General features: G+C 40.8%; 1 protein-coding gene across 12 annotated transcripts in view; it reads right to left on the reverse strand.

Annotated features, from left to right (window-relative positions):
- cdk14 (cyclin dependent kinase 14) overlaps positions 1–26,432 on the reverse strand; it is a 592,120-nt gene that overhangs the window by 350,107 nt on the left and 215,581 nt on the right. For all 12 annotated transcript variants that reach the window (XM_048521834.2, XM_048521892.2, XM_059638483.1 and 9 more), the window contains 2 exons: positions 25,023–25,117; positions 7,781–7,843 (listed from right to left, as the gene is read on the reverse strand). In XM_048521834.2, the coding sequence (XP_048377791.1) occupies positions 7,781–7,843; positions 25,023–25,117 (158 nt within the window). The remainder of the gene's footprint in view (positions 1–7,780; positions 7,844–25,022; positions 25,118–26,432) is intronic.

Here is a 26,432-nt window from a genome sequence, read left to right on the forward strand (position 1 = left end):
CCCTGGTTGACCCATTGTCTCAGCCTGTTCCTGCCCTACCGAACTCATCTCCACCTATCTGGACTCCATTTTCTCCCCTTTGGTCCAGGAACTCCGCACCTACGTCCGTGACACCACCCACGCCCTCCACCTCCTCCAGAACTTCCAATTGGCTGGTCCCCAACACCTCATTTTCACCATGGATGTCCAGTCCCTATACACCTGTATTCCTCGTGCAGATGGCCTCAAGGCCCTCCGCTTCTTCCTGTCCCGCAGGCCCGAGGAGTCCCCCTCGCCAAACTCGTCCTCACCCTCAACAACTTCTCTTTCCATTCCTCCCACTTCCTACAGACAAAGGGGGTGGCCATGGGCACCCGCATGGGCCCCAGCTACGCCTGCCTCTTTGTAGGTTACGAGGAACAGTCCCTCTTCTGCACCTGCACAGGCCCCAAACCCCACCTCTTTCTTCGTTACACTGATGACTGTATCGGCACCACCTCTTGCTCCCCAGAGAAGCTCGAACAGTTCATCCACTTCACCAACACCTTGCACCCCAACCTTCAGTTCACCTGGGCCATCTCCAGCACATCCCTCACCTTCCTGGACACCTCAGTCTCCATCTCAGGCAACCGCTTGTAACTGATGTCCATTTCAAGCCCACCAACTCCCACAGCTACCTACAATACACCTCCTCCCACCCACCCTCCTGCAAAAATTCCATCCCCTATTCCCAATTCCTCTGCCTCCACCGCATCTGCTCCCACGATGAGGCATTCCACTCCTGCACATCCCAGATGTCCAAGTTCTTCCCCCCTACAGTGGTCGAGAACGCCCTTGACCGCATCTCCCGCATTTCTCGCAACACATCCCTCACACCCCGCCCCCGCCACAACCGCCCAAAGAGGATCCCCCTCGTTCTCACACACCACCCCACCAACCTCCGGATACAGCGCATCATCCTCTGACACTTACGCCATCTACAATCCGACCCCACCACCCAAGACATTTTTCCATCCCCACCCTTGTCTGCTTTCCAGAGAGACCACTCTCTCCGCGACTCCCTTGTTCACTCCACACTGCCCTCCAACCCCACCACACCTGGCACCTTCCCCTGCAACCACAGGAAATGCTACACTTGCCCCCACACCTCCCCCCTCACCCCTATCCCAGGCCCCAAGATGACTTTCCATATTAAGCAGAGGTTCACCTGCACACCTGCCAATGTGGTATACTGTATCCATTGTACCTGGTGTGGCTTCCTCTACATTGGGGAAACCAAGTGGAGGCTTGGGGACCGCTTTGCAGAACACCTCCGCTCAGTTCGCAATAAACAACTGCACCTCCCAGTCGCAAACCATTTCAACTCCCCTTCCCATTCCTCAGACGACATGTCCATCATGGGCCTCCTGCAGTGCCACACTGATGCCACCCGAAGGTTGCAAGAACAGCAACTCATATTCCGCTTGGGAACCCTGCAGCCCACTGGCATCAATGTGGACTTCACCAGCTTCAAAATCTCCCCTTCCCCTACCACATCCCAAAACGAGCCCAGTTCGTCCCCTCCCCCCCACTGTACCACAAAACCAGCCCAGCTCTTCCCCTCCCCCCCACTGCATCCCAAAACCAGTCCAACCTGTCTCTGCCTCCCTAACCTGTTCTTCCTCTCACCCATCCCTTCCTCCCACCCCAAGCTGCACCTCCATGTCCTATCTACTAACCTCATCCCACCTCCTTGACCTGTCCGTCTTCCCTGGACTGACCTATCCCCTCCCTACCTCCCCACCTATACTCTCCTCTCCACCTATCTTCTTTTCTCTCCATCTTCGGTCCGCCTACCCCTCTCTCCCTATTTATTCCAGAACCCTCACCCCATCCCCCTCTCTGAAGGGGGTTCTAGGCCCGAAACATCAGCTTTTGTGCTCCTGAGATGCTGCTTGGCCTGCTGTGTTCATCCAGCCTCACATTTTATTATCTTGGATTCTCCAGCATCTGCAGTTCCCATTATCACTATTCAGTACTGTACGAATCATTGGCAGTTCTCCTCTTAACAATGCTTACTCTCTACTTCCCTCAGGGACACATTCAGTTCAACAGACAAATATAGCCCAAGTTGATTCATAATTGGCCTCAATCTCCCCTGGATACCAAAACAATGACAAAATACTTGTGGGTCATCTGCATAACTGGTAGAGGATAAAGGGCTAGACTTTGCCCATTTGCAGCTGAAGTGTGGGGGCAAGTTTCATGGTGTATATGTAATCGTCGCTCAGAGTTAATTTTGTCACATAATATTCCACTTCATTCATTACACAACCAAGATGGTGGACACATTCCTTACAGAATCTCCAGGTGAGCAAATGCAAATGCCGGGTCCTTTTGGCCTTCATATTTAAAATGCAGCTGCACAGCAGATCAGATGTTGCAAGCTGGGAAAGACCCTTGCCGTTGTGGTGTTCGAGCCTAAACGGTGATGACATGCACCCCCCCTCCCCCACCCCCCACACCAACAAATAACACAGAAGTCTATCCCTTGGCAGAGACCTGGGAGGTGCTGGTGGATTCAGTGCAGGGGAACTGGTTTACCATGTTCACATCAGGCCACTGCAAGGGTCCACATCATCAGATCCAAACAGCCTGAACTGAGATAGCAGCACAAGTCCCACATGGAGCAGAACACCAACGTCACAAAAAGGTGAATTATTTTGTACCCTCTTCTCTCTGGTACTTCTCAGTCCAAGAGGCAGCACTTTCACTCTGTCATTGCATACACATCTCACCAAAGCCGAAGGATTCTAATCCTTTGTACTACATGCAGCATGTTCACTTGAGGGCTTTCACCTACCATGCCAATTAGCTCAGTTGGCTGGATGGCTGTTGAGAGGCAGAATTATGCCAACAGCATGGGTTCAATTCCCAAAACAGTTGAAGTTACCATGAGAGAATCTTATTCTCAATCTTTCCTCTTGACCAGAATATGCTGACCCTCAGATTAAGGCACCACCAGTCATCTCTCTCTAACAAGACAGTTGTCCTAGCGTCTCATAAGACTATGGTGACTTCACCTTTTACCACCTTAGATCCAAGAAATGCTACAAAAATACTCACTTTCTAACTCAAAACAATTATAACCATGACTTCACTTATCCTTCAGTGTCTCATGATACCATGTAATCATAAAAGCATTAAAGGGCCAAACAATTAGCACAGTAATTTGACTAACGAAAACAGACTGTAAATCATTGCCCACAATAAGAGCTTTTCTTCCAATGGACTGGAGCTGAGCCATGCCCTACTGTTTCAGAACCAAACCAACAGGAGTCAGCCTCCTGTTTACCACTTATCAGCAAATGGCAGTCACATGTAAAAATAAGAGTACATTTTGAGACATATTTTATACGATTAATGAACTTCTTAGCAGGAGTTGCAAATACATTCAGGATTTGCACAGGAGTTGCAACTTTCTTTACGGAACCTCTAAGACTTCTCAATGCCACAGGGTATTCACCAAGGGAATAACTGAGCCAACCTATATCAGTTCAAAGCTCAGTGCGTGCTACAGCGGGTGTGGACAAACTACTGACTGAGACCTACATCCAGCCCACAGGAGCTTTAATCGTGTCCACAGTTGTAGCACCAGTGAAAGCAGCATACACCTCGTGCATATGTACTACTGTCTGTTAAGCCCGTTGAGCCTCTGAAGCTAAACAATCAAAATTCTGATCTAGAAAGCTCCAAAAGTACTTCAAGGCCAAGCGAAATACTTCTAGGTGAATCAGTGTTAGTCAGTCAATGATCAGAGGCTAGGGCTTTTATTCTGAATTAAGTGTGGCTACCATGTTAAAGTGCTGAACGTACATACATTGTATACATTGTCATATACATTGACAGCCCGAGATAAAAGCACATGCAAGACTGCCTAGAGTTTACCAGAGCTTTGATGTATATTTTGCTTTTCCAAGAATTTAAATGGCAATAGCAAAACTTGAAGTTACAGTCAGATTTTAAGATTTTAAGACTTTTTTTCAAAAATTCAACTCGTGTGGAATTCTGTTAGTCCCCACCATTTCTCTAATTCCTTCACTGCTTGCTGAGTTCTGCTGCATTGTGTGTTGGGAGTCCAGGACTTGAACCAGGAATCTTCAGGTCTGCACTGCAACAATACTCTGAAGGTTTCACTGACAGTTGTGACATCATCTTTGGTTCCTGGGAGAAGCTTGCCTAGGATTGCTGCCTCTGGCACAACTGAATTTAAAAACTGTGCAGCTTCTTTCAAAAACAAATGGGGAACAGAAACAGTAAGAGAATACAGGCAGAGGAAATCCTGGGCTAGCAACTCATCCAGAGCAAGTGCCTGTAGTATTCCGTACTATTTAACAACAGAATCATTTAGGCATTGGGTGATCAGCTACTTACCCAGTAGAGCCTTATGCAATCTTGCAGATGACTAACATGACCATCTATGTCTCAAAATGCTAACGTCAGAAATAGCAAGATGCTGCTGAGGGCCTTTATTCATTAGAATGATGGTATATTCATTCTCTATAAAAACAGTTTGAACTAGTGTGAGCCTTGTCAGCTTTTTACTGTTAAAAATTCCTACAGATGCATTTATAATGGTACTGGGGGACTTCTGTCTACTGAGTCAATTTGGTGTTCTCATTTGCACAGAGAAATAGGAAAGTAGCTTTGTTCAAAGCTTTCAAATTCTTGAATGATACTGATATGGTAGATTGGGGGAAATGAATTCTCATGGCAGGAGAGTTGGTTACCCAAGGACACAAACTAGAATTCGCAATTAATAAAGAGGATGGCAAATTTGTAAACCCAGCAACAATCTTTGCTATTTTAGTCCCTTGCTCACCAGCAAAGCACAAAGGGTGCAGCAAGATCCAACAAATCCTACTTATTGACTACAGTTTGGCCTTCAACACAATAATTCCAAAACAAACTCAGGTCTAAACTCTGAGACTTTGGTCTCTGCTCCCCGCTCTCTAACTGGATCCTCACCTTTCTGAGCCATAGGCCACAATCACTAAGAACTGGCATCAACACCTCCTCCACAGTAATCCTCAACACTGGTGCACCACAAGGCTGTGCACTCAGCCCCTTCCTGTATCTGTTATCCACTCTGTGGCCAAATTCCACCACAACTCCATTTTACAAGTTTACTGATGACACCACTGTTGTAAGTCAGCTCTCAAACAAGAGGAGAATGCAGGAAAGGAGATTAAGTGTTTAGCAGCCTGGTGTAAACACAACAATCTCTCCATCAACATTAGCAAAACAAAGGAGCTGGTCATTGACCTCAGGAAGTGGAGTAGAGGGCATGCCCCTGTCTGCAACAATGGTGCTGAAGTGGAGACAACTGAATATGTCAAGTTCCTGGGAGTGATGATCACTAACAATCTGTCTGGGCCCACCCATGTTGACATGACAGTCAGTCAAGAAAGCAGATCAACATCTGTAATTCTTTTGAAGGCTAAGGAAACGCAGCAGGTCCACAAAGGTTTTTACCAATTCTTAGAATTATTGTATCATAGGAAGCACCCTACCTGGATGCATCACAGCGTTGTATGGCAGCTGCTCTCCCCAGGACCACAAAACACTAGTGTTGTGAACACACAAAACCAGCTTTCCTTCCAATGACTCCATCTACACTTTCTGCTGCCTTGGGAAAGCGATCAATATAATGAAAGACCCCTCTCCCTCTGGTTATACTCTCTTTCACCCTCTTCCGTCAGGCAGAAGATATAAAAGTTTGAATCCATGTATGAACAGATTTTAGAACAGCTTCTTCCCTGCGACTATCACACTTTTTAATGGATCTCTCCAAAGTTAATTCTGATCTCTCTCTCTCTCTCTCTCGGCAGCCTCTTATTTGCGTGCTGCAGAATAACACTTTTCATTGTCTCAGTACATGACAACAACCAAACTCAAACTCAAGAAAGTCTCTACTAGCAATCTCTATTCAACATTTTGAGATGACCACCTCAGGTGATTAGTTATTTATACATCACTGAAAGTAGGATCTGAAAGCAAAATTCTCTCTGCTGCCCATGCAGCTAAGGTTTAGATTTTTTAAGAAAATGGTCGACACCTATAATAGAAAGTATAGAAGTGTGTGGCTTTAGATTTGCATTTTGAGAAAGCTAGAAACTATGTGCATATCAGGTTACAGATTGCAGTTGCTCTGTAGAGCATCTCAACTTTGCTGTGAGGTTTTTAAATGCTCAGCTCAAAGCAGCATCACAGGTGGACAGGATGCTGAAGGCAGCATTTAGTATGCTGGTCTTCATTGGTCGAGGCATTGAGTATAGGAGTTGGGACATTATGTTACAGTTGTACAAGTTGTTGATGAGGCTGCTCTTGGAGTATTGCCCACAGTTTCGGTCATCCTGTTATAGGAAAGACATAAGTAAACTGCAAAGTGTGCAAAGATATTTGAGGATGTTGCCAGAACTAGTAGGCCTGAGTTTTAGAGGCAGTTTGGCCAGGATAGGGCTTTATTCCTTGGAACATAGGAGAATGAGGGTAACACCTTGAGGTTTACAAAATCATGAGGGGCATAGATAGGTTAAATGCATATAGGCTTTTTCTCAAGAATGGGAATTGAAAACTAGAAGGCATAGATTTAAAGTGAGAAGTCATAGATTTAAGGAGGATCTGAGGGGGAACTTCTTCATGCAGAGAGCAGTGCATATATGGAACAGGCTGCCAGACAAAAAGTGGTTGAGGCAGGTACAATAGCAACATTTAAGAAACATTTGAATAGGTACATGAATGGGAAAAGTTTAGAGGGATAGGGCCTATTGGAACTAGCCGAGTAGGCACCCTGGTCAGTATGGACTAATTTAGGACAAAGGGTCTGTTTCCATGCTCATTACTCTATGACAAAGAATGAGATGTGAACACAGATCATTATGCTCCCCACACGATGCAGGGAGTCCTTCAGGTACCTTTTGACTTCTCCACATTCCTTCTCTTTTCTTGAGAGTTTTTCCCTGGGTAGTCCTTGAGTACCAAATTTGTAGATCACAGCAAAGCAGCATTTTTTTTTCGAAGGATATAATACAAAATACTGCAGATGCTGGATATTTGAAATACAAATAGAAAAGGCTGGAAGTATTCAGCAAGTCAACCTGTATTGATGGGGGAGGGGGGGGTGGGGGGGGGGGGTTGGCAGAGATACCAGACTTATTGCTACTGTGAAGATGTAAAGAATGGGTGACTCATGGCCCCCTTTAATTTCAAGCCAAAAGGGCATTGAAAGAGAACACATCAGGATTTGTTACATAGTTATGATGAGACTATCATGCAATGCACATGCTTTTAGGCATCTTTATCGTAAGATTAATATCTTGAGGTTTTGTAAACCATTTCACCCCTAACTACCAATACAATTTTCATACCCAGATGTAACTCACTAGTTGAAAAGGTTTGCAGGCCTCTGGTTCTACAGTAACTGATCTTACTCAGATCATAATGGGGTCACTAAGTCCACCGCGCTCAGAGTTTGTGGGGATAAAAACAGCCAGCATTCTCACCGTCAAAACAGTATCCACCAAGCGCTATCAAGAGTGAAAACTGATGTTACAGTAAAATCTTGTCAACATACTCAGTATCAAATTAAGTGAGAATATCCAATGTCAAAATCTGCATAAATGGCCAACTGGACGATTTCCTGGAGTATGATAAGTATCTATGGAACCAAATCTGAAGAAGAGATGAAAATTGGAAAAAAAAATTGAACAAAATGTATAAGATATTACCACTTGCAGGGTTGAGTAGTTATAATTCTTACCTTCACATTATCTGGAAGAAGTCCCCCTGGGTGTTTGTCCATATACTGGCATAGATCTGTATGCTGGAACAATAAGAAAAGGTAAAGATAATTGTTTTATATTCATTAGCTTTTTAATCATTTAACTGTCTCAGTATATTTTGCATTTAGTTGATGCCAAACTTGTCATAAGTATTTCATTTGTTCTTTATATTTCTTCAAATATATTAGGTATGTACATTTATCAGCTTTTACAGGATCTTCAGGTCATGCGAACTTTTCAAAAAGGTCATGAAGGCCATCAAATAATCTCATCTTTTCATTAAATTGTGATTCGAGTTAAAAGTAAAGTTTAGAGATCTTGGACTACACAGATATTGCAAAACATGGTTTTACGATGTATTCTTAATTTTTGTATAAGGAAGAATATGACAAAACCTTAAAAGCATGGAGTAACTTTTAAAATAAAAAGGGGCTGAAAAGCACTATGATTATTCGCTCAAAAAACATTTATTAGCAATGCCATTGAGCATCTGTCCTCTACAGTAGACAGTCACAGAAACCAGAATTGAAATGTCTCAAGAGCAGAGTATATTGTTTAGAGCACTCTGGTTCAACCATTCCGGTTATATCTAGAAAAGACTCTCAATAATGCAATGAGAAATAAATCCATTGCAACAAAATAACGGAATCATGCACTCAATATTTGACAATATTTTTTTCTTTCTTGGTTTCTTAGAGGAAATAACAATTAACACAAACAATAAATAGGTCTTGGCTCTGATGACATATCTAATTGAAGATGTAAATGTGCAAAATTTCCAAATTACATAAGACATAGTTAGGCAACTGTAATGCAAAAAGATGACAAAAACACATTCAAGGACAAATTCTCAAAATGGAATTTTAGAAGATGATAGTGACATTATATCATGCCTAATCATAAATGAATCTAACTGAAATCTAACAAATGAACTGAATTTAAGAAAGAAGCTAGTACTTCCAAGTAAAACAGAACAATGTTTAGCATTAGCCAAGGGCCATTTTGCCCTTCAAAATATTTTTGGCATCATTTTTCTACATGTACAAAAATACTTGAACTGATTTTACACATATATCAAATATTTCATGCGTCAGAACAGCAGCAGGATGATTTTTTTAAAATTTAGTATTCAGCAAAATTATATTTGTTACAATAAATTGCATTGATACTGAAACTCAATTATTTCAGCAGAAATTTAGGCTTAGATATCTACGTATTTCTGGAACCAAAGTCATCAGAACAGAAACCCAATTTTTTCTCATTTCATATTTTCCAAATGCTCCACTTAGTTCCCCCTAAGTAGTTGCCATGTAATGAGCAGGATTAATCTTAATTACTATAAGAGATGCCAATGGAGGTGGTAAATTTCCTCTCTCATTTTTGAAACTTTTTGTTTGTTTTGTAGCAGGTTTCCTCATTTCTACAACTAGTTCAAAAATAATGCTGGGCTCAGTAAAGTAAGGGGAATTGGATCAAAATAAAAGGAACATAGTTTCCTCATTGATCTCAATGCTTAAATGTAACAACAAATGTGACATGATGAGGCGCACTGGTGCATTTTTTAAACAGGACAATGGAAATCCATCTTCATGGAGTAGTTGACATCTTGCCATTCCAGTAATGATTTCATATGTGTGACATTGTGAAGTAACTGATGATAAAATCATTTAAGTACAAATCCTCCAATTAGTGATGGGTATTATTTCCATAATTACATGTCAAAAGCCCATGTGAGAAAGTCCATTATGTATGATTTATTCTCTTAACAGCTACATTAATGAGCTGGCAAACTATTTCTATTAGACGTTTTAAAAAACAAAAATAAATCAATGTTTGGTCACTGAAATATTTCATGCATAGTCTTAACCTTATTATTCATACTTAATTATATAAAATAACGCATGGCTTTTTAATGTTATGGAGATTGTCAATAAATTTTGTTGCCATCCCATTCAATAAAATATTGATAATTTGTCCTAACTTATCAAGGATCATTACCTCTCAAAATGCAGGATCAGCATAATTAATTAATTAATTTTCACCACCAAAATTAAGAGAACACAAGGAGATTTTCAAGTAGTGGTAAATAGCTAATGGAAGCTGAAACCTTGAAAGCAGGCTGGAGAAATATACAAGATAATGAAATGTGAGGCTGGATGAACACAGCAGGCCAAGCAGCATCTCAGGAGCACAAAAGCTGACGTTTCGGGCCTAGACCCTTCATCAGAGAGGGGGATGGGGTGAGGGTTCTGGAATAAATAGGGAGAGAGAGGGAGGCAGACCGAAGATAGAGCGAAAAGAAGATAGGTGGAGAGGAGAGTATAGGTGGGGAGGTATGGAGGGGATAGGTCAGTCCAGGGAAGACGGACAGGTCAAGGAGGTGGGATGAGGTTGGGAGGTAGGAGATGGAGGTGCAGCTTGGGGTGGGAGGAAGGGATGGGTGAGAGGAAGAACAGGTTAGGGAGGCAGAGACAGGTTGGACTGGTTATGGGATGCAGTGGGTGGAGGGGAAGAGCTGGGCTGGTTGGAGCCTAACCCTTCCTCCACTGACCCCTTCACCCACTTCCAACACATCAATATCTTGGATTCTCCAGCATCTGCAGCTCCCATTATCACTGGAGAAATATACATTTTTCCGCTTTGAAAAGTGGTATTTTTAAGAGCCGATATAAAAGTTAAATTTTTAAAATTAAGATAGACAAAACAGCCACAGGCTCAAACTACGTTGATCAATTTTAGGACAGATACCAAAAAGATGGTTTCTTAGTGACTACCTAATACATCTTTTATGATAGAGGGAAAAAAAGCACAGAATCATGTAGATAATGTCCACTCTGAACTGTGGAAAACCATAAAATGAGCAATATAATAAAAGCTACAACATTTTCAATCCATGCTAGCTTTTCTCCTCTCCCCTCGCAGGATCCCCCCATCAATGCATTTGGTCTTTTTCAACCTGCACGTTTTTAACTTTGAAGTAACTGAGCTGAAACAATCACAATGGTGTGAAGAGCCATTTTGTAGACCCCTCCTAGTGTATACATGACAAAGCTTTCCCACACTGGTTAGCACTGGTAGTCAACCCCATACCATGTTTTTTGGTCACCAAAATCAAAATGTCGATCAGTACTGATTTCCCCAAAATCTCTCCTAGAGTTCTTTTTAACGCATTCTCCAATTAAGGTGTATCTAGCTTAATAGGGAGAGCTAACCCATCAGCAAACAGCAACAGATGGTATTATCACGTGTATGAAGGGCAATAATAGCACAAACATTCCACATGTCCTAATAGCCACTATTACCAGCCCACTATACCCTGTAGCCAGAGGCAATTCATAAGGGACAGGCAGAATGTTATTTCTTTTTTTCACACCTGCTTCCCTGCAACTCTCCCAGTCCTGACAATCAATGTTCAATGCTTCACCATATGTTTCCTCATTCAAATAACTATACACTTGTCACAAGATGTTTGCGATAGAAATGAAGCTTGCTTCAAATATGTATGTTGACGATTGGAGTTCCACTGTTTATCGTCTCTGGAAGAGTGCTGCAGAACACATGAGGGTTTCCTTCACTATGCGAATACTGCAAATGAGATATCATGAACACTTGGGGTTATTATATTATTACATGAACTATTAAGAACCCATGCACAGTGTGCAAGGCTATGTTGATGAACAGAGTATAAATATATGCTTAATTTGGGGCATACCAGATGTCCAAACTTAAACCTCCCTCCCTATTCACCTCATTAATTGTACAATCCCTTAGCTGACTGAAGTTAACAGCATCATCTCAGATGTTCAACCACATGTTCTGCTGGCTGTTCTCCAAATGTGGTTTTGATCCTAAATATCACAGGAGCATGAATTAAATTGAGAGATTTGGGACAGATATCTATGTCTCAAAATAATAAAACAATTTTACATCCCTCCTAACTGTCACTCAATCTTGCGTCAGTCTGCATTTTGTTTCAAATCCAATTTCTGCCCTTTGTTACTTTCCGATCTTATTCTGACCAATCCTTCATGCTGCCTGAAAGATTCCAGAATTATTCCAATGCTACATGATAGTCAAACTAAAAAAAAGTAACGTTCTGGCTGTTTTGTCATGCTGTATTACAATTTCTACCAATTTTCAGCAAAATAGGCCTTTCAATTTTGAATTGTACAAAAGAATCATTAATTGAACAGTTTCATAAATGATTTTTAAAATGTTTATTGTTAGGTGAAATTTTTTAAGCAGCACAGAGAAGCATATCTGAAAGCGGCCACTACTTTGTTGCTGAAGTAGTTGCAAATTATAACAATACCACTCTTTCAGCTAATCCAGAGAAAATTATCTTCCTTTAAACAGGAGACAATGGGAGCTGCAGATGCTGGAGAATCCGAGATAACAAGGTGTGGAGCTGGATGAACACAGCAGGCCAAGCAGCATCTCAGGAGCACAAAAGCTGATGTTTCGGGCCTAGACCTGTGTTCATCCAGCTCCACACTTTGTTATTTCTCTTCCTTTAAACGGGAATGCAGTTATTACTGATATTTTGAACGAAAAGCCAATCAACTTAAAGTAAGTCAAAATTTTTGTGTCCATCTTCCCTTTGTTATTTACTCCCATCCTCTCTTTACTCACGCTGTCATGTTACTCACGGGGATCATCAGCCCCTCCAGGATATCAGATAAGTGGCCAATCTGTAAATGAACCAAGCAATCAATGGCATGCAATTCAAGTGTCATGGTTCATACAAAGAAGCTGACACGCTGGATTGATGACTGGCCTCTTCAATGATAGAACTGACTGGTTCCATTATTTGTGTGTTGCAGATGGCACAGTACAGAAGTCTGGTGCCATGGAATAATGTTGAGTAGGGGTCATGGGGAGGTGCAGTGTTGGGAAAACACTTGCAAAAACAACTACTTTTGGATTTCTCGGCCCTGCTTGATAAACTCAGAAGACAGCGAGCAACATGAACAACCAGTATCGAAGCACCCAAGCTTATCCTTGGTGTTTTGTTTTACTTTACATTGAATTCAACTATCACCATCTGCTATAATGCGAACTGAACTCGCGTCCTCAGAACATTTACCTGGGGTTCTAGATTACTAGCCCATGGATAAGATGTAGGAGCAGAAACAGGCTATTCAGTCTATTATGCTTGCTTTGCCATTCAATAAGATCATTGCTGACCTGATAATCCTCAATGACACTTTCCTGCCTTCACCCCAAACCTTGATTCCCTTACTGATTATAGGTTTGTCCATCGCAGTTCTGTCAGTTAACTTTCCAATGTTGCCTTCTAAATTATCTCTCATCTCTGCAGAAGTGCAACGTGCGTAAGAGAAAAAGAATTAACAGCAGAACTACTCAAGATTCCTGTAGTGCTTTGTTAAATAACCCGCTTTAATCAACCCTGTGGGCCATCTTCTGACTAGAAAATCTGAGTCTGGGTATCCCTCAAGTAGTTCACTTCTGAAGCAAGACTGCAACGATCCAATAACTTTAAACAAATTTAACAATGGTTCCCAAATCCAAAAGGTCGTGATTAATAGAGCACATTTGATGGGCTGAATGGCCTACTTCTGTTCCCATGTCTTATGGTCTTATCCTTGATCAATTTAGGTCAGAATTATTCACTTTGCAAATTATGTCAACTGAACTGGTTACTATAGATGTTGTATGGATCCCATGAGATGAACTAGATCACATTAAGTGGTACCAGCATCTTCGCCCCAACCCTGGACAATGTGCCCCAGTGGTCAGGTTCTCAGTCAAGACATGGAACAGGGCAGGAGTTAGATCCAAGAGGAAATCTTTCCCAATCCAGAATGCCAATCCAGCCAAAAAGTTTGAAACCATTCACATCAGTGACTACCTTGGAGCAATTCTGAGAGCAAACTGCCAAGACTGGGCTAGATGTAGACCCTGACAGGTGAACTCCCCTCATGTCCAGAATACAGGGCTGGACCCTCATTCCTTTCTATCACTGTGCTTTCATTCTGGCCACAAACCTTAAGAATTGGACTCTCACTTTGGTAGGGATTCGTTTTTTTTAAAAAAACAGTTGGATGTGGGCAGCATCACTGCCAAGGTCAGCATTTACCATCCATGCAGAATTTCCCTCAATACAGTCGTGATGAGACATCTTTCTGGAATGCTGCCTACATAGTGACAGTGCTCCCACATAGCTATTAAGTGACAAACTCCAGGATTTGGAAAAAGCAATGAAGAAGAAACAATAAAAATATAATGCTGATCAGGATGGGGTGGAACACATAGTTGGAATGTCGGGAGGCATTTGTATTCCCAGACAGTTTATGACCTTTGAAACAGATGTCTCAATTTACAGTGACAGCAGAGGTCAGTATAATACCCTAGTCCCCAGAAATACATTTATTTGCACTGAGCAGCGCTGAAGCAAAATCAATATAAAGTTTACCTTCCCTTCAAGGTGGGGTGGGACGATAGACTTTCAATTACTTTGTTACGCTTGAAGAGTTTTTCAAAATATTTTCAAATCAAGTATTCTCATTTAAGCTGACCAAAATGAAGCAAAGCTTAAGTTTCAAAATTAAGATGTTTGACAGGGAAACGGTTTTAAAAATCCTAAACAATTGATAAATTGTTTTACCACGACAAATAACACACTGTCATAAGCAAATTTCACAGAAAAGAACAAAATTTAAGAACAACCTCAATACACTGGTCACCCATCACATTAGGATACACTGCAATGTGTTCCTGCTGGTTTTTTTGCTCATGACCAAGGCCTCGAGGTTATTTACTGCACCAATGCTGGTTTCTCTTTACAGGAATTACTTTTCTTAAAGTAACAATATGTGCATGTACCAGTGGCATTGGAGCATTACAGTCCTTAATCCATTAGGAAATTAGATGTCAGATCTAAATCTGTAGTCACCCAACTTCCTATAAATCTTCAAATCTATTTGTCCTATCATTCTGCTTAAGTGGATGCAGCTGCCATTTATAAGTCTCAAATGGATGAGCAGCCTAGAGCTTATGAATGGGCTACAGAACCTTCCAACTTCATTCCCATCACAGAAACCAATAATATGAAAGTACTGCCAATAAAGTCTAAAAGTACTATTTGATTTCTGGCAATGACCTCATGCAGCCGCCAGCTTGTAATGTCTCAACAAAAACAGAGACTGTTGTAGTTTTTCCGCCGTGTTAGTTTTTCATCCATTAAAGTGCACAGATCTTTCATGCCCCATCAGTCCTAGTCACTGTTATACTTTTCTTTTCTCCCTGATAACGGACTGTTCAAAAGAAAAAGTGCACCTCAACAGCTGTGATGGAACATGACTTGTCACTATAAAATGCAACTGTAACAAAACATTTTGGGTTCTTTATAGGCTAATATATATGATTGTGTGCAAGATTTTGCATACCTTTTAAATAGCTGCCCACTGGATTGAGAGCTTCAACTAAAGCTTATTAAAACAATAATTAAAATTCACATTAGCTTCTTTGCATTTTTCCTGTCAATGTTTCTCCGAGAGGACAAAACACATGCTTGGGTGAAGTGTTAACTGCACTTGCTGCACCCTAGTCATTCACTGTTGAGACTAGACAGTATTCTTCAATTCATGGAACATCTCTTACACCAAGCACAGTTGAGTCCATGATTAAGAAAGTGAATGCAATGTTGTCATTTATCTCAAGAGGGTTGAAATATAAAAGCAACGATATGCTTCTGAGACTTTATAAAGCTCTAGTTAGGCCCCATTTAGAATACTGTGTCCAATTTTGGGAACCCACACCTCAGGAAGGACATATTGGCACTGGAGTGTGTCCAGCGGAGACTTACACGGATGATCCCTGGAATGGGAGGCCTAACATACAATGAATGGCTGAGGATCCTGGGATTGTATTCATTACCAGTTTAGAAGATTGAGGGGAGATCTATAGAAACATACAAGACAATGCATGGCTTAGAAAGGGTGTGCGCTGGGAAGTTGTTTCTGTTAGGTGGGGAGACAAGGACCCGTGGGCACAGCCTTGGAATTAGAGGGAGTCAATTTAGAACAGAAATGAGGAGGCATTTCTTCAGCCAGAAGAGTGGTGGGCCTGTAGAATTCATTGCCACGGAGCACAGAGGAGGCCAGGACATTAAATGCCTTCAAGGCAGAGATTGATAAATTCTTGATCACACAAGGAATTAAGGGCTATGGGGAGGGTGTGGGTAAGTGGAGTTGAAATGCCCATCAGCCATGATTAAATGGTGGAGTGGACTCGATGGGCTGAATGGCCTTACTTCCACTCCTATGTCTTATGGTCTTATTTTTCACAAAATTTACAATATTTCAAAATAACTGCAACTCAAACAAAAAAAGTGATAGAATTTCAAAGGAGCTTAAAACTCAAAAATAAATGACCCCACACTTACAGAATTTTAGAAAATATGATTGAAAATGCCTCAAAGACAGACCTGCATACACAAACACACATTTCAAATTAAAAATTGGCTTTGAAAACTTTCCTCAAGGCACTACTTTTTTTTTCCCACTCATACATTGTCATGGACAGACAAAACAAAACTAGTCTGGCTGAGATTTAGACCACACAACAAAAAAACCAAGAATAGAAGCACTCAATGGAGCATAAAACTCTGCAGGGCACAATTTGTTTTATGCAGTCTGTCCACATATCATGCATTGACATGGAAAATAGCAGCTAAATCTAGCTTCCAATAAAAGGACAAGACACAGACCAGTAGCATATTGTTTCAGATGCATGATTTTATAATGGCAGCTGCAGGAAAAGCAATATGAAGAAAAATACAAGGAAAGGGTGAAGGGGCTATTTCAGGATACCATAATGCAATTTCTAGTCATCACTAATTATATAGTGCAACTAAGTGCCCAGTAACAAATCTCCTGTGGACTCGCTTGGCTAAAACGGTGCAAAGAAATTATTAAAAATAAGGCATGAGCTTTAAAAATACAAGTTAATGCAAATATATTTTGAGCTGCATTTTTATTCAGATTTCAACTTCAAGTTTTGGAAATGAGTACCTATTAGCATGTCACATTTCCTTACTTTTAGAATGACAGCATTCTGCCTGGAGAGAAGCATACAATAATAAAACTCTAAAGATCCAATTTATATACAAATGAGAATGCTTTCCCAATTTAAAAAACAAACAGCAATACTACTTCATCAAGGCAAATGCTGAATTAAACCGGTATTCCCACGAACGTGGGCACACTGACATTGCAAGAGGCCCAAAGTGAAAACAAGTTTGACAGCCGCATTACTCCTGCCTATGGATGTCAGTCAACAGGCTAAGACTGCTCAGCGTTAGTGGTTAACTGGGTCTGAATTTACAATCTCTGTAAATACCACTGCTTTATTTTTAATCCAACAACTTCCGCAACACTTACTGCAGTGAGAGGAATGAAAGTGAAAGAATTTGCACTCAGTTGATGATTTTCTTTACAACCAGAGGAAGAACAGGTGTGGAAAATGGAAGTATTGCAATGTGTTTGTATGGGTGAAGTTAGGGTTCATGTTGTACCACGGCACTTTGCAGGGAACAATGTCTGCATCTGGATCAGATCCAGAGAGCCTTCCCACTCATTTATATAGATGTGAATGAGGTCAGAAGGTTCTGCAATTGTCATGAAGTGGGAACTAAAACTGGAAGACAACAGAAACTAGCCATAGCGCAGACATCAGCACGACAATGTGGAAAACTGTACTAGTGTGTCTGAGAGACAAGAACACAGGTCAAATCCAACCTGGCCAATTAATGCCTCCATCGACTCTCACCAATCAGTAAAGTGGTGGGATGCGTTATCACCAGTGCTACTATGCAGTACCTGATTAGTAATAGTCTGGGCAATGATGGTAAGTTTTGGTTTTGTCATGGCCACTCAGCTCAGTCGCAGTTCAAACATCAGTGGGGAGGTGAAAGTGACAGGTCTTGACATCAAACAGCCCATCAAAACTGGAACCAAAGGCAATGGGAAAATTGTCCACTGGCTCGAGTGACACCTGTCAAAATGGAAATGATTATGCTTGTTGGAAACCAGTCATCTCAGCTCCAGGGCATCTTCAGGGTCATGCCCTAGTGCAGCCATCTTCAGCTCTTTCATAAATGACCTTGCCTCCATCGTAAGGTCAGAATTGGGGATGTTGGCAATAATTGGACAGTGTTCAGCACCATTTGCAACTCCTCAGTTACTGAAGTAGTCCATATTCAAATGCAGCAAAATCCAGGCTTCCGCAGATCAGTGAAAAATGCAAGTACGAGGCAATGGCCATCTCCAATAACAGACAACCCAACCATTGCCCCCTTGATATTCACTGACATAAGCATCAGAATCCTCCACTTTCAACATCTTGGTAGTTACCATTGACCAGAAACTCAAACTGGTTTAGCCTTAGAAAAAGTGGCTCCAAGAGCAGGTTCGACAATTGGTATCCTGCAGCAAGCAACTCACCTTCTGACTCCCCAGAACCTGCCCACCATCCATAAGGCACAAGCCAAGAATGTGACGAGAACAGTTCCAACAACATAAGCTTGACACCATCCAGGACAAAGCAGCTACTTGATTGGCACCGTATACACAAATACTCAGTCCCTCCACCACTAATGCTCAGTACGTGTGTGTATCTTATGCAAGATAATCAAGGTTCCTTAGACATCACCTTCTAAACTCATGAGTATTACCATCTAGAAGGACAGGGGCAGCGCATACATGGTAACATCAGAGTGCATGGTCTGCAAAGGGCAAGAGTAAATGGAAGTCACAAAGTAGTGAAAGGTGTCACACAGGTGAGAGTGCGAGGGCAGAGGGAGGAAAGGGTGGGCAGGCGGCTGGACAGATGGCCAGGTAGAAGGACGAAGGGATCTACCACTAGGGGGGGTGCAGTTGTAAACCTTTCATTAAATGGAATACTTTGATGTTATTGAGTTAATGGATACATTGCAAACTGACACGTTGGCTGAAGTTCAGGAACTACTAGATGACAGAAAATAAAAGTGTGGTAGGAAGTGTTCCAATGAGTGTTATCACAATTGGATAATACAGTATTGAATAACTTTGTTTCATTAAGATTTGTATTTGCGCTAACACATTTCATGATGGCTCAGTGGTTAGCACTGCTGCCTCACAGCACCAGGGACCCGGGTTCAATTCCAGCCTTGAGCCGCTGTCTGTGCGGAGTTTGCACATTCTCCCTGTGTCTGTGTGGGTTTCCTCCGGGTGCTCCAGTTTCCTCCCACAGTCCAAAGATGTGCAGGCTAGGTGGATTGGCCATGCTAAATTGCCCAGTGTTCAGGGATGTGTAGATTAGGTGGGTTATAGAGGGATGGTTGTGGGTGGGATGCTCAGAGTCTGTGGACATGTTGGGCCAAAGGGCCTGTTTCCACACTGTAGGGATTCTATGATCTATGATCTCAAAGCATTTCACCTTGCAAAAGTTACTTGATGTAGGGTGATTATGTTTTTTTTGGGGGGGGGTGGCAGGGGAGGGAAGTATGTTTGACTAACTAAAAACCTGTTGGTCTTCTGATTTACATATTGCATCCCAATTTTTAAAAACAAAAATCAATATTTTCCTTGTATATCGTGGCTTTCAAAAGTTACTCCATTGTACTGATTGTTTATATTGTTAAATTTGTCCAATTCTGCTTCCTTACGAGCCCAATCTATTAAATGGGCACAAATAACAAAAGTAACATTACCACGTGAGTGTATAACTAAATAAAGCATTTTGTGAAAATGAAAAGCAAGCTAAGAACCAAAAGGTAGCTCCTAAAAATCAAACAATAGTTCTTGAGAAAATCTCTGGAGGACTGCTCAAAAACAAAAATCATTTCTACTTGTCTCTATCATTCCACCCTTGACAATCAGTTAATTCACTTGTCTGGAGCAAACTAATTGCTTCCCTAAAGACCTCACTGCCTCGCTATTCACTTTCTCCTTTCAGAAACTCTTCACACATGTTAGCCGACCTAACATCATATCTCATGTTGGCTCAGTACCAAACTTTGATAACATCCCAACACCATCCCCACAATGCTTTGGAATAATTTGCCTAGTTATAGGCACTGAATAAATGCAAGTTCTTATTATTTGACAAGAAAACATCTAGATGAACGTCTGTTGCTAATTCGAAGGTTAAAAAAAAGCCATATCAGATATCACTCTAAGCTCCAAAACTACTGTAACAATAGTGCAACAGTATTACAGAAAATGAACAAAAAAGGAACAAGGTAATAAATCATTTTTCATACTATGAAAACATCAAATGGGACAGGTCAGCCACTTTTTCATGTTAATTATAAATCAGTTATTTGCTACGTGACAGAATATTGCCTCAAGGAAAAGTCACATGTTATTCAGAAAATAATCATACTGTGGTTACATTAATCCAAAGAGTTGACATGAAACATCAGTAGGAATGCTTTGTTCATCATCCTACTGGATTTTGAAATGTACTCCTCGACAGTGCCACTACCTGAAGCTAAAACAATGATATACAGATGTTGAAATTGCTGATTAAAGTTTAAAAAGCAGAGAATGATTTATGCCATTAGGTAATACAGGTTTACAGAACACCACGCTTACAAGTCACATTGTTCTTCTGGAAGTCTCCATTCTGCTCTAAGCAGGCATTCCAATCGAAATGTAATCACGGATTGAGGTGATGTTGTGCAAATTGTAAATCTACATCTCTCCAATGTAGCCAAATTACAACACATTCAAGACTTGCTGTGCCTCTGAAACAACCAGGATTATATTCAAGAGTGACTGTTCATTGGGACAGTTGGCTCATGCAATATCTAATAAATAAAAGAAAGAATTGAAGAATTGGGAGTTGTTTCCTCTTTTGAATCATATCTTGGTCACAAAAGGTTGTTTCTGTCCCTTTCTAAGTAAAGCCTTAAAGCCTTTGCGATGTAAGATGCTATTAAGTACTCAGGGAAGCAACCTTCCGGAGGCAGGGATGACACCAACTACTGCTGTGCTTATTTTTATTAATAGTTGCTCATGACTAGTAAAGAATGTCATGGGAGAACAATGAAAACAGTAATGTTTTAGGCACAGAGCTTTACAGGCTGGAAATGCATATCAGAAATTTAATAGCTACAAATTTCAATTCTTACTGTAATAAGCATGTGGGTTTTTACTTGATTTAAGTTAGGTACATTGTATGTTAAATTGTACCTCTGGATCAGAAAGTCGCATGTCACTTTGTGATTGGCAAAAGAGCAAAACCAGGGAATTACAGGCCACACAGCCCAACAATTTCCCCATGACAGATGTTACAGTCTATAATCAAGGATTAGGTAACTGAACACCTGGAAAATGCTCAGTTAATCAGGGAGAGCCAGCATGGATTCGTGACAGGTGGATCATGCCTGACAAACCTCTGAATTTTTTGAAGAAGTGATAATGTAGTGGGAAGGGAATGTCTGTGGGTGTTGTTTACCAAATGCATTCTGGACACTCATATAAGTCCCATTTAAAGAAACTTAACTAAAGTAGAAGCCAATGGATTTGAGAGCAAATTACTAACATTGCCACTGAACCAATTTCCCAGCTAACAACCATAATTAGGATAATGGGTAGGTACTCAAATAGGCAGGATGTAACTCGTGGAGCCCCACAAGGATCTGTTAGGGCCTCAATTATTCACATTATTTATTAGTAGCAATGGCATAGAAAGTCATGTATCCAAATTTGCTGATGACACGAAGTTATGCTATCATCTACAAAGCTGAATAAAATTACAAAGGGATATTGATAGATTAAGTGAATAGGCAAAATTGTAGCAGAGGAAGTTCAATGTAAGCAGGTGAGAGATTATCCATTTTGGGACTGAAACAGCATAGACCTGGGTACTAAACAGGTGCAGAAAATAATTAAACTAATGGAATGATGGTCTTTCTATCCTTTTGATCCTTCGCAATAGCCAAATGGATTCATTCCCTCAACCTTCTGAAACACCCACTTTCCCCACCACTCTTGCTTTTGTTTTCCCCTAAAAATACTTCCTTATTTTTTCTCCACACTTTGTAACCAGGGGCATTTAAGAGCCTGTCCTGCCCTTCAAGCTAGGTATCAGTTATTGCAGCCACATCATAATTCCAAATGGCACTCTGCCCACTCTTACTACCTACATTCATGTATTCACATAATGCAGTTTAACTTTGGAGTTTTGCATCATTACTTTCTCCGAACATTTTCTATTCTCATGTTACCTGTCCCTTCCCACATCTTGTGTGGCCTAGTATTATGCTAATGTTCTCTTTGCTCAATTTGCCTTGTACAGATGCCAATGCCCCCACCCCAACGCCAATTTCAACGTCACTGGAATCTAAAGCCCTACCCCATGGCATTATTTTTGGAGCCATACATTCACACTTGAAGGCAGCACTGGGAGTAATCTGAAGACGAGATTGGAGATCCTACGTTACAAATTTTCTACCTGGCTGCCTAAATTCTGAGTGCAGTATTCCAGTCCCCTTCCTATCCATTTAATTCACACCAACATAGGACACGGTGTGGCTGTTCCCACACCACCTCCCTCCAACTCAACACCAAGAATAATATCCTGCTGTCACTTTGTAGCATCCTTGATCCTAGCACCAAGGAGGCAACATACAATCCTGTTTGATGGCTACAAAAATCCCTGTCTGTTCCCCTAATCAATCTCCCATCAGTACTGGCCTTTCACACTATGTCTTTTCCACCTGTGCATCTGCACCACTAGCAGTGCCATGGACTTGGCTTTTACTGCAATCCCCTAAGTAATCATCACCCTGTCAGGTATTCAAAATGGAAAACCGCTTAACAAGTGGGATGGTTGGGTGTTTTTGTTGGAAATTTGGTGGTCACCCATTTCCTGTCTGCCTGTTTGCCCCCATTTGCAGCATAACTTCTGAACATGCATTGTACATTGTCTCTGCATTGCGGTTTAACTTTGAATTTGGCATCATTACTTTCTCCGAACATTTTCTATTCGTGTTACCTGTCCCTTTCTGCATCTTGTGCAGCCTAGTATTAATGTTCTCTTTGTTCAATTTGCCTTGTACAGATACAGTGACTCCAGCCACCACTCAAGCTCCAAAATGTATGCTTTAGCTTATGCAGTTGGTGACACCTCCTGCTTATATGACCATTGGGTTCACGTAAAATATTCACGGCTCTCCAAAGGATGGACGTTCCACTTGGCTGAGTTGCTCTACCATACCTTAAGATCATTTCTAATTTGCTTTAACTGACTTTAACCTTACTCTATAACATTTACTATAAACTGGAAATTACAAGAAAAAATTCCTTCACTCAGTCCGCTGTCTCTCCTTTTAAAGTCTTTTCTTGCCTTGTGCTAATTTATAAACTGTACTCGAAATTGCTTGCTTCCAATCTAACTCCACTGGTGACTCCATTATGTAAATAATGCCAAGACCAAGATCTTTCTGCTACAGTACAGCAAACCTGTTCCAGCCAAGAAAATTACAACATTGACGCAATGTCACAGTTCATCTTCTGCTCCATATGCAGTCTACTCTCTCAGTAGCAGCAGTTAGCCCCAAACTCCTCTGATCTTTCACCCTCTCTCTTGCTGGTTTTTTTAATGGTTCTGACCTCCTTTAATCCCTGTGTTAATATAGCGGCTTTCACATAGTAAAATCTCCCACCTTTTAACTTATTTCACTTCAGTAACAAGGAAGTCAAGCAATGAATCCCAATAGTATACATAGAGACTGCTTTTTGCATGTATTCTGGTGAGTTATCTGTAGTTTTAATCTTAGTAACTATAATTTCTTGTCAATAACTTCGCTTCTACATCCCTAAGGAACCTTAAGTAATCACTTGTAATAATTGTTCAAGCATAGCTTCACTGTCGGTCTACTTCAACTCGACTCAGAAAGAAATTAAAAATGAAACTTAGATTAGCTACGTATGTCTACACTTCACTGACCACGTGATGGACAAGGCTGCTTGACAATGACAACATCCATCCTTTAAAGCCTAAAAAAGCTGGAGGGTATTATTTTTTGGCTTCAAATGATTTAAATGCAAAGATTAGTGCACAAAACACTAAATAGTTCAGCTTAACTTTAATGACCTTGACTGATTATGAATAACCCACAAAACTGCTGGAAAAATTTGACTAGCAACACCTCCATCACACTCTCCAAGGATGGCAGAACTGCTGGGGAAAAAAGGCAACAGCTCTACACCGATTCAGACAACACACCCGCAAGAAAGATGGATCAGACATGTGTAAACATGTTGAAAGGTGACTTCCCTATCCGGTGGTGATGTTTTCTCAACTCACAAGTGGCCGGCTTTCCAGGGAAAAGTAGTAAAAGCTACAGTGCTACTTTGAAGGTCTCCTTGAAGATGGCTGTTTATGATCAATCATTCAAAATGGCAACACATTAAGCCCAAACACCTTAAATGATGAGGCACAGCAAAGGCAAATGAGAGAAAAGAAAAATATCTAGTGTTCTACGTCCATTAGCTTATGGGACTTGCCTCATATGCCCACAGGGTTGGGAATTGGCCTGATCAGTCAAATGAAGGCTTGTAGCAGGAATGTGCAGCTCTTGAGTAGTGCCATTCTTGAGTGAAGTTTGAATCACTGACAGTCACCAACCTTCACAAGGGCAACTAATGATGGAGCTCTAAATGTTGACCATCCCGGCAGCACACATATTCCACAAAATGAGTTTTAAAAAACGACTGCCTAGGTTAACAGTGGAGCTCAACTTGTCATAAAAAGATACTGTGTGCATAACTTGTGGTTTTGCAGATAAATATTTGAATCAAATCTACAAACATATGCAAGTCAAAATTACAATTACGAAAACTGCAGCTGCGAACTGTTTTTGTTTGAGATGCAATGGTAACTTCAAATTACACATTTGGCTGAAAAGCAAACCATTTAAAAAGCACTAATTCAGTAAACAACAGTTTGTGCTTACTGACACAATCAATCCACCAGCAATTAACAACATTTAAAAATATATACAGCTTACAGTCCCTATAGGGGATCCTGCCAACCACACAATGCTCTACACTTGGGATGGGAGTAGCATAAGGAATATATGCAGACCATGACAAAGACTGATTAGCTTGTAGATAAAACACTCACAAATGTAATCATGTTGTAATTTTAATCCAAGCCATTCCAAGAGTGACCAGCTGGTCTTAACTGGAGATGAAAAGCACTTACCACATATTCAAACACAAGGGTCAGGGTCTCCTTAGTATGAATGATGTCATGAAGCAGAACTATGTTAGCATGTTTCAGCCCTTTCAGCAAGGAAGCTATAAAAGAAATGAAAAGGAAACTTTTAAGAAATGATATAGGTAGACTTGACAGAGACGATTGATCACTGGCCAAAAGCCTCAGGTGCCAACAATTCATTTAAAAATCAACATTAAGCTGCACTGGTGCACAACTGTGCAACATTAAAAATGTTACGCAGCTTTTGTTCTGTGGAAGTGATGTGTGCGTCTGGGCACAAGAAAATTTCAAGGGAGAACACACTGGAAAAAATGGGTTACGCACTACTGAATTTTACTGGGAAACATGGAAGAATAAACCAATTTATTAACTTAATAAAATGTACATTGTAAGGTCACTAGTCTAAATGGATTTTCAAATTTTCTATATTATAGCATGACATTAGAATGCCTAACCACATCAGATAAATATTGCTCTGAATTTTAAAAACTGTGACAAAACATTATAAAAATCAGTAATAAAAATATACTGCATCTTCCACTTTTTCCACTTCACAAAGTCCTGCAGTAAAATGGTGCCAATGACACTGAGGAATGTTTGGCTCAGGCCAAAGTTTTTCTGAACAACTGGTTTTTCCAAACTAGAGTGTGTTTTGGTCTGGAGAAGTTGCAATATATTTATAAAATCAACCTTAACAATGGACAAATAGATGGGACAGTGAAATAAAGTACTTTTTTTCCCAAATTTAAGTTCCAAATAAAACCCAAACCACAAAGATGGATGTCATCACCTCTTTTTACCCAATCGGGGTGAGACAAGATATGCCAAACAATGGTGATACTATCAGATTAGCTATCCAGAGGCATGGATGAATGATCCATAGACCAGGAAAATTTAAATTCAAGAAACTGAAGAGATCCCCAAACTTTTGTTTTAAAAAGGAAAGTGAAGACAAGACACAGAAAGCAAACCTATAATTACATTTGCATTTCTGTTATTCTGCTGATAGAACCACAAAACATACAATTAACTTTATAGCATTGCATTTCTTTAAAACAGAGCTTCATGTCAACATACATGTAATAAATTTGGGTGCACAGCTCATTGATTCCACAAGTTGTTTGGATTTGCTACTTTTATTAAAAATCAATGAAAATTCTCTTAAAAAATGTAGTGAATTTAAACACGCAAATTTCCAAATAAGTTTTCAGTACACAACCTCTGCACTGCAAATCTATCTGATATGACATTCCGATACAATACCTAGAAAGTATCTACACTCAAACTTGAGAAGTAGATTTACTCTTCACAATGTACAGTTTTTCTTCCTCATTTTCAAGTTAGATTTAGGCAAAGAGAATTTAAGAAATAAATGTAGCTCACTTTACACGTGCC

This window comes from Stegostoma tigrinum, chromosome 2, assembly GCF_030684315.1.
Source record: "Stegostoma tigrinum isolate sSteTig4 chromosome 2, sSteTig4.hap1, whole genome shotgun sequence".
NCBI lineage: Eukaryota > Metazoa > Chordata > Chondrichthyes > Orectolobiformes > Stegostomatidae > Stegostoma > Stegostoma tigrinum.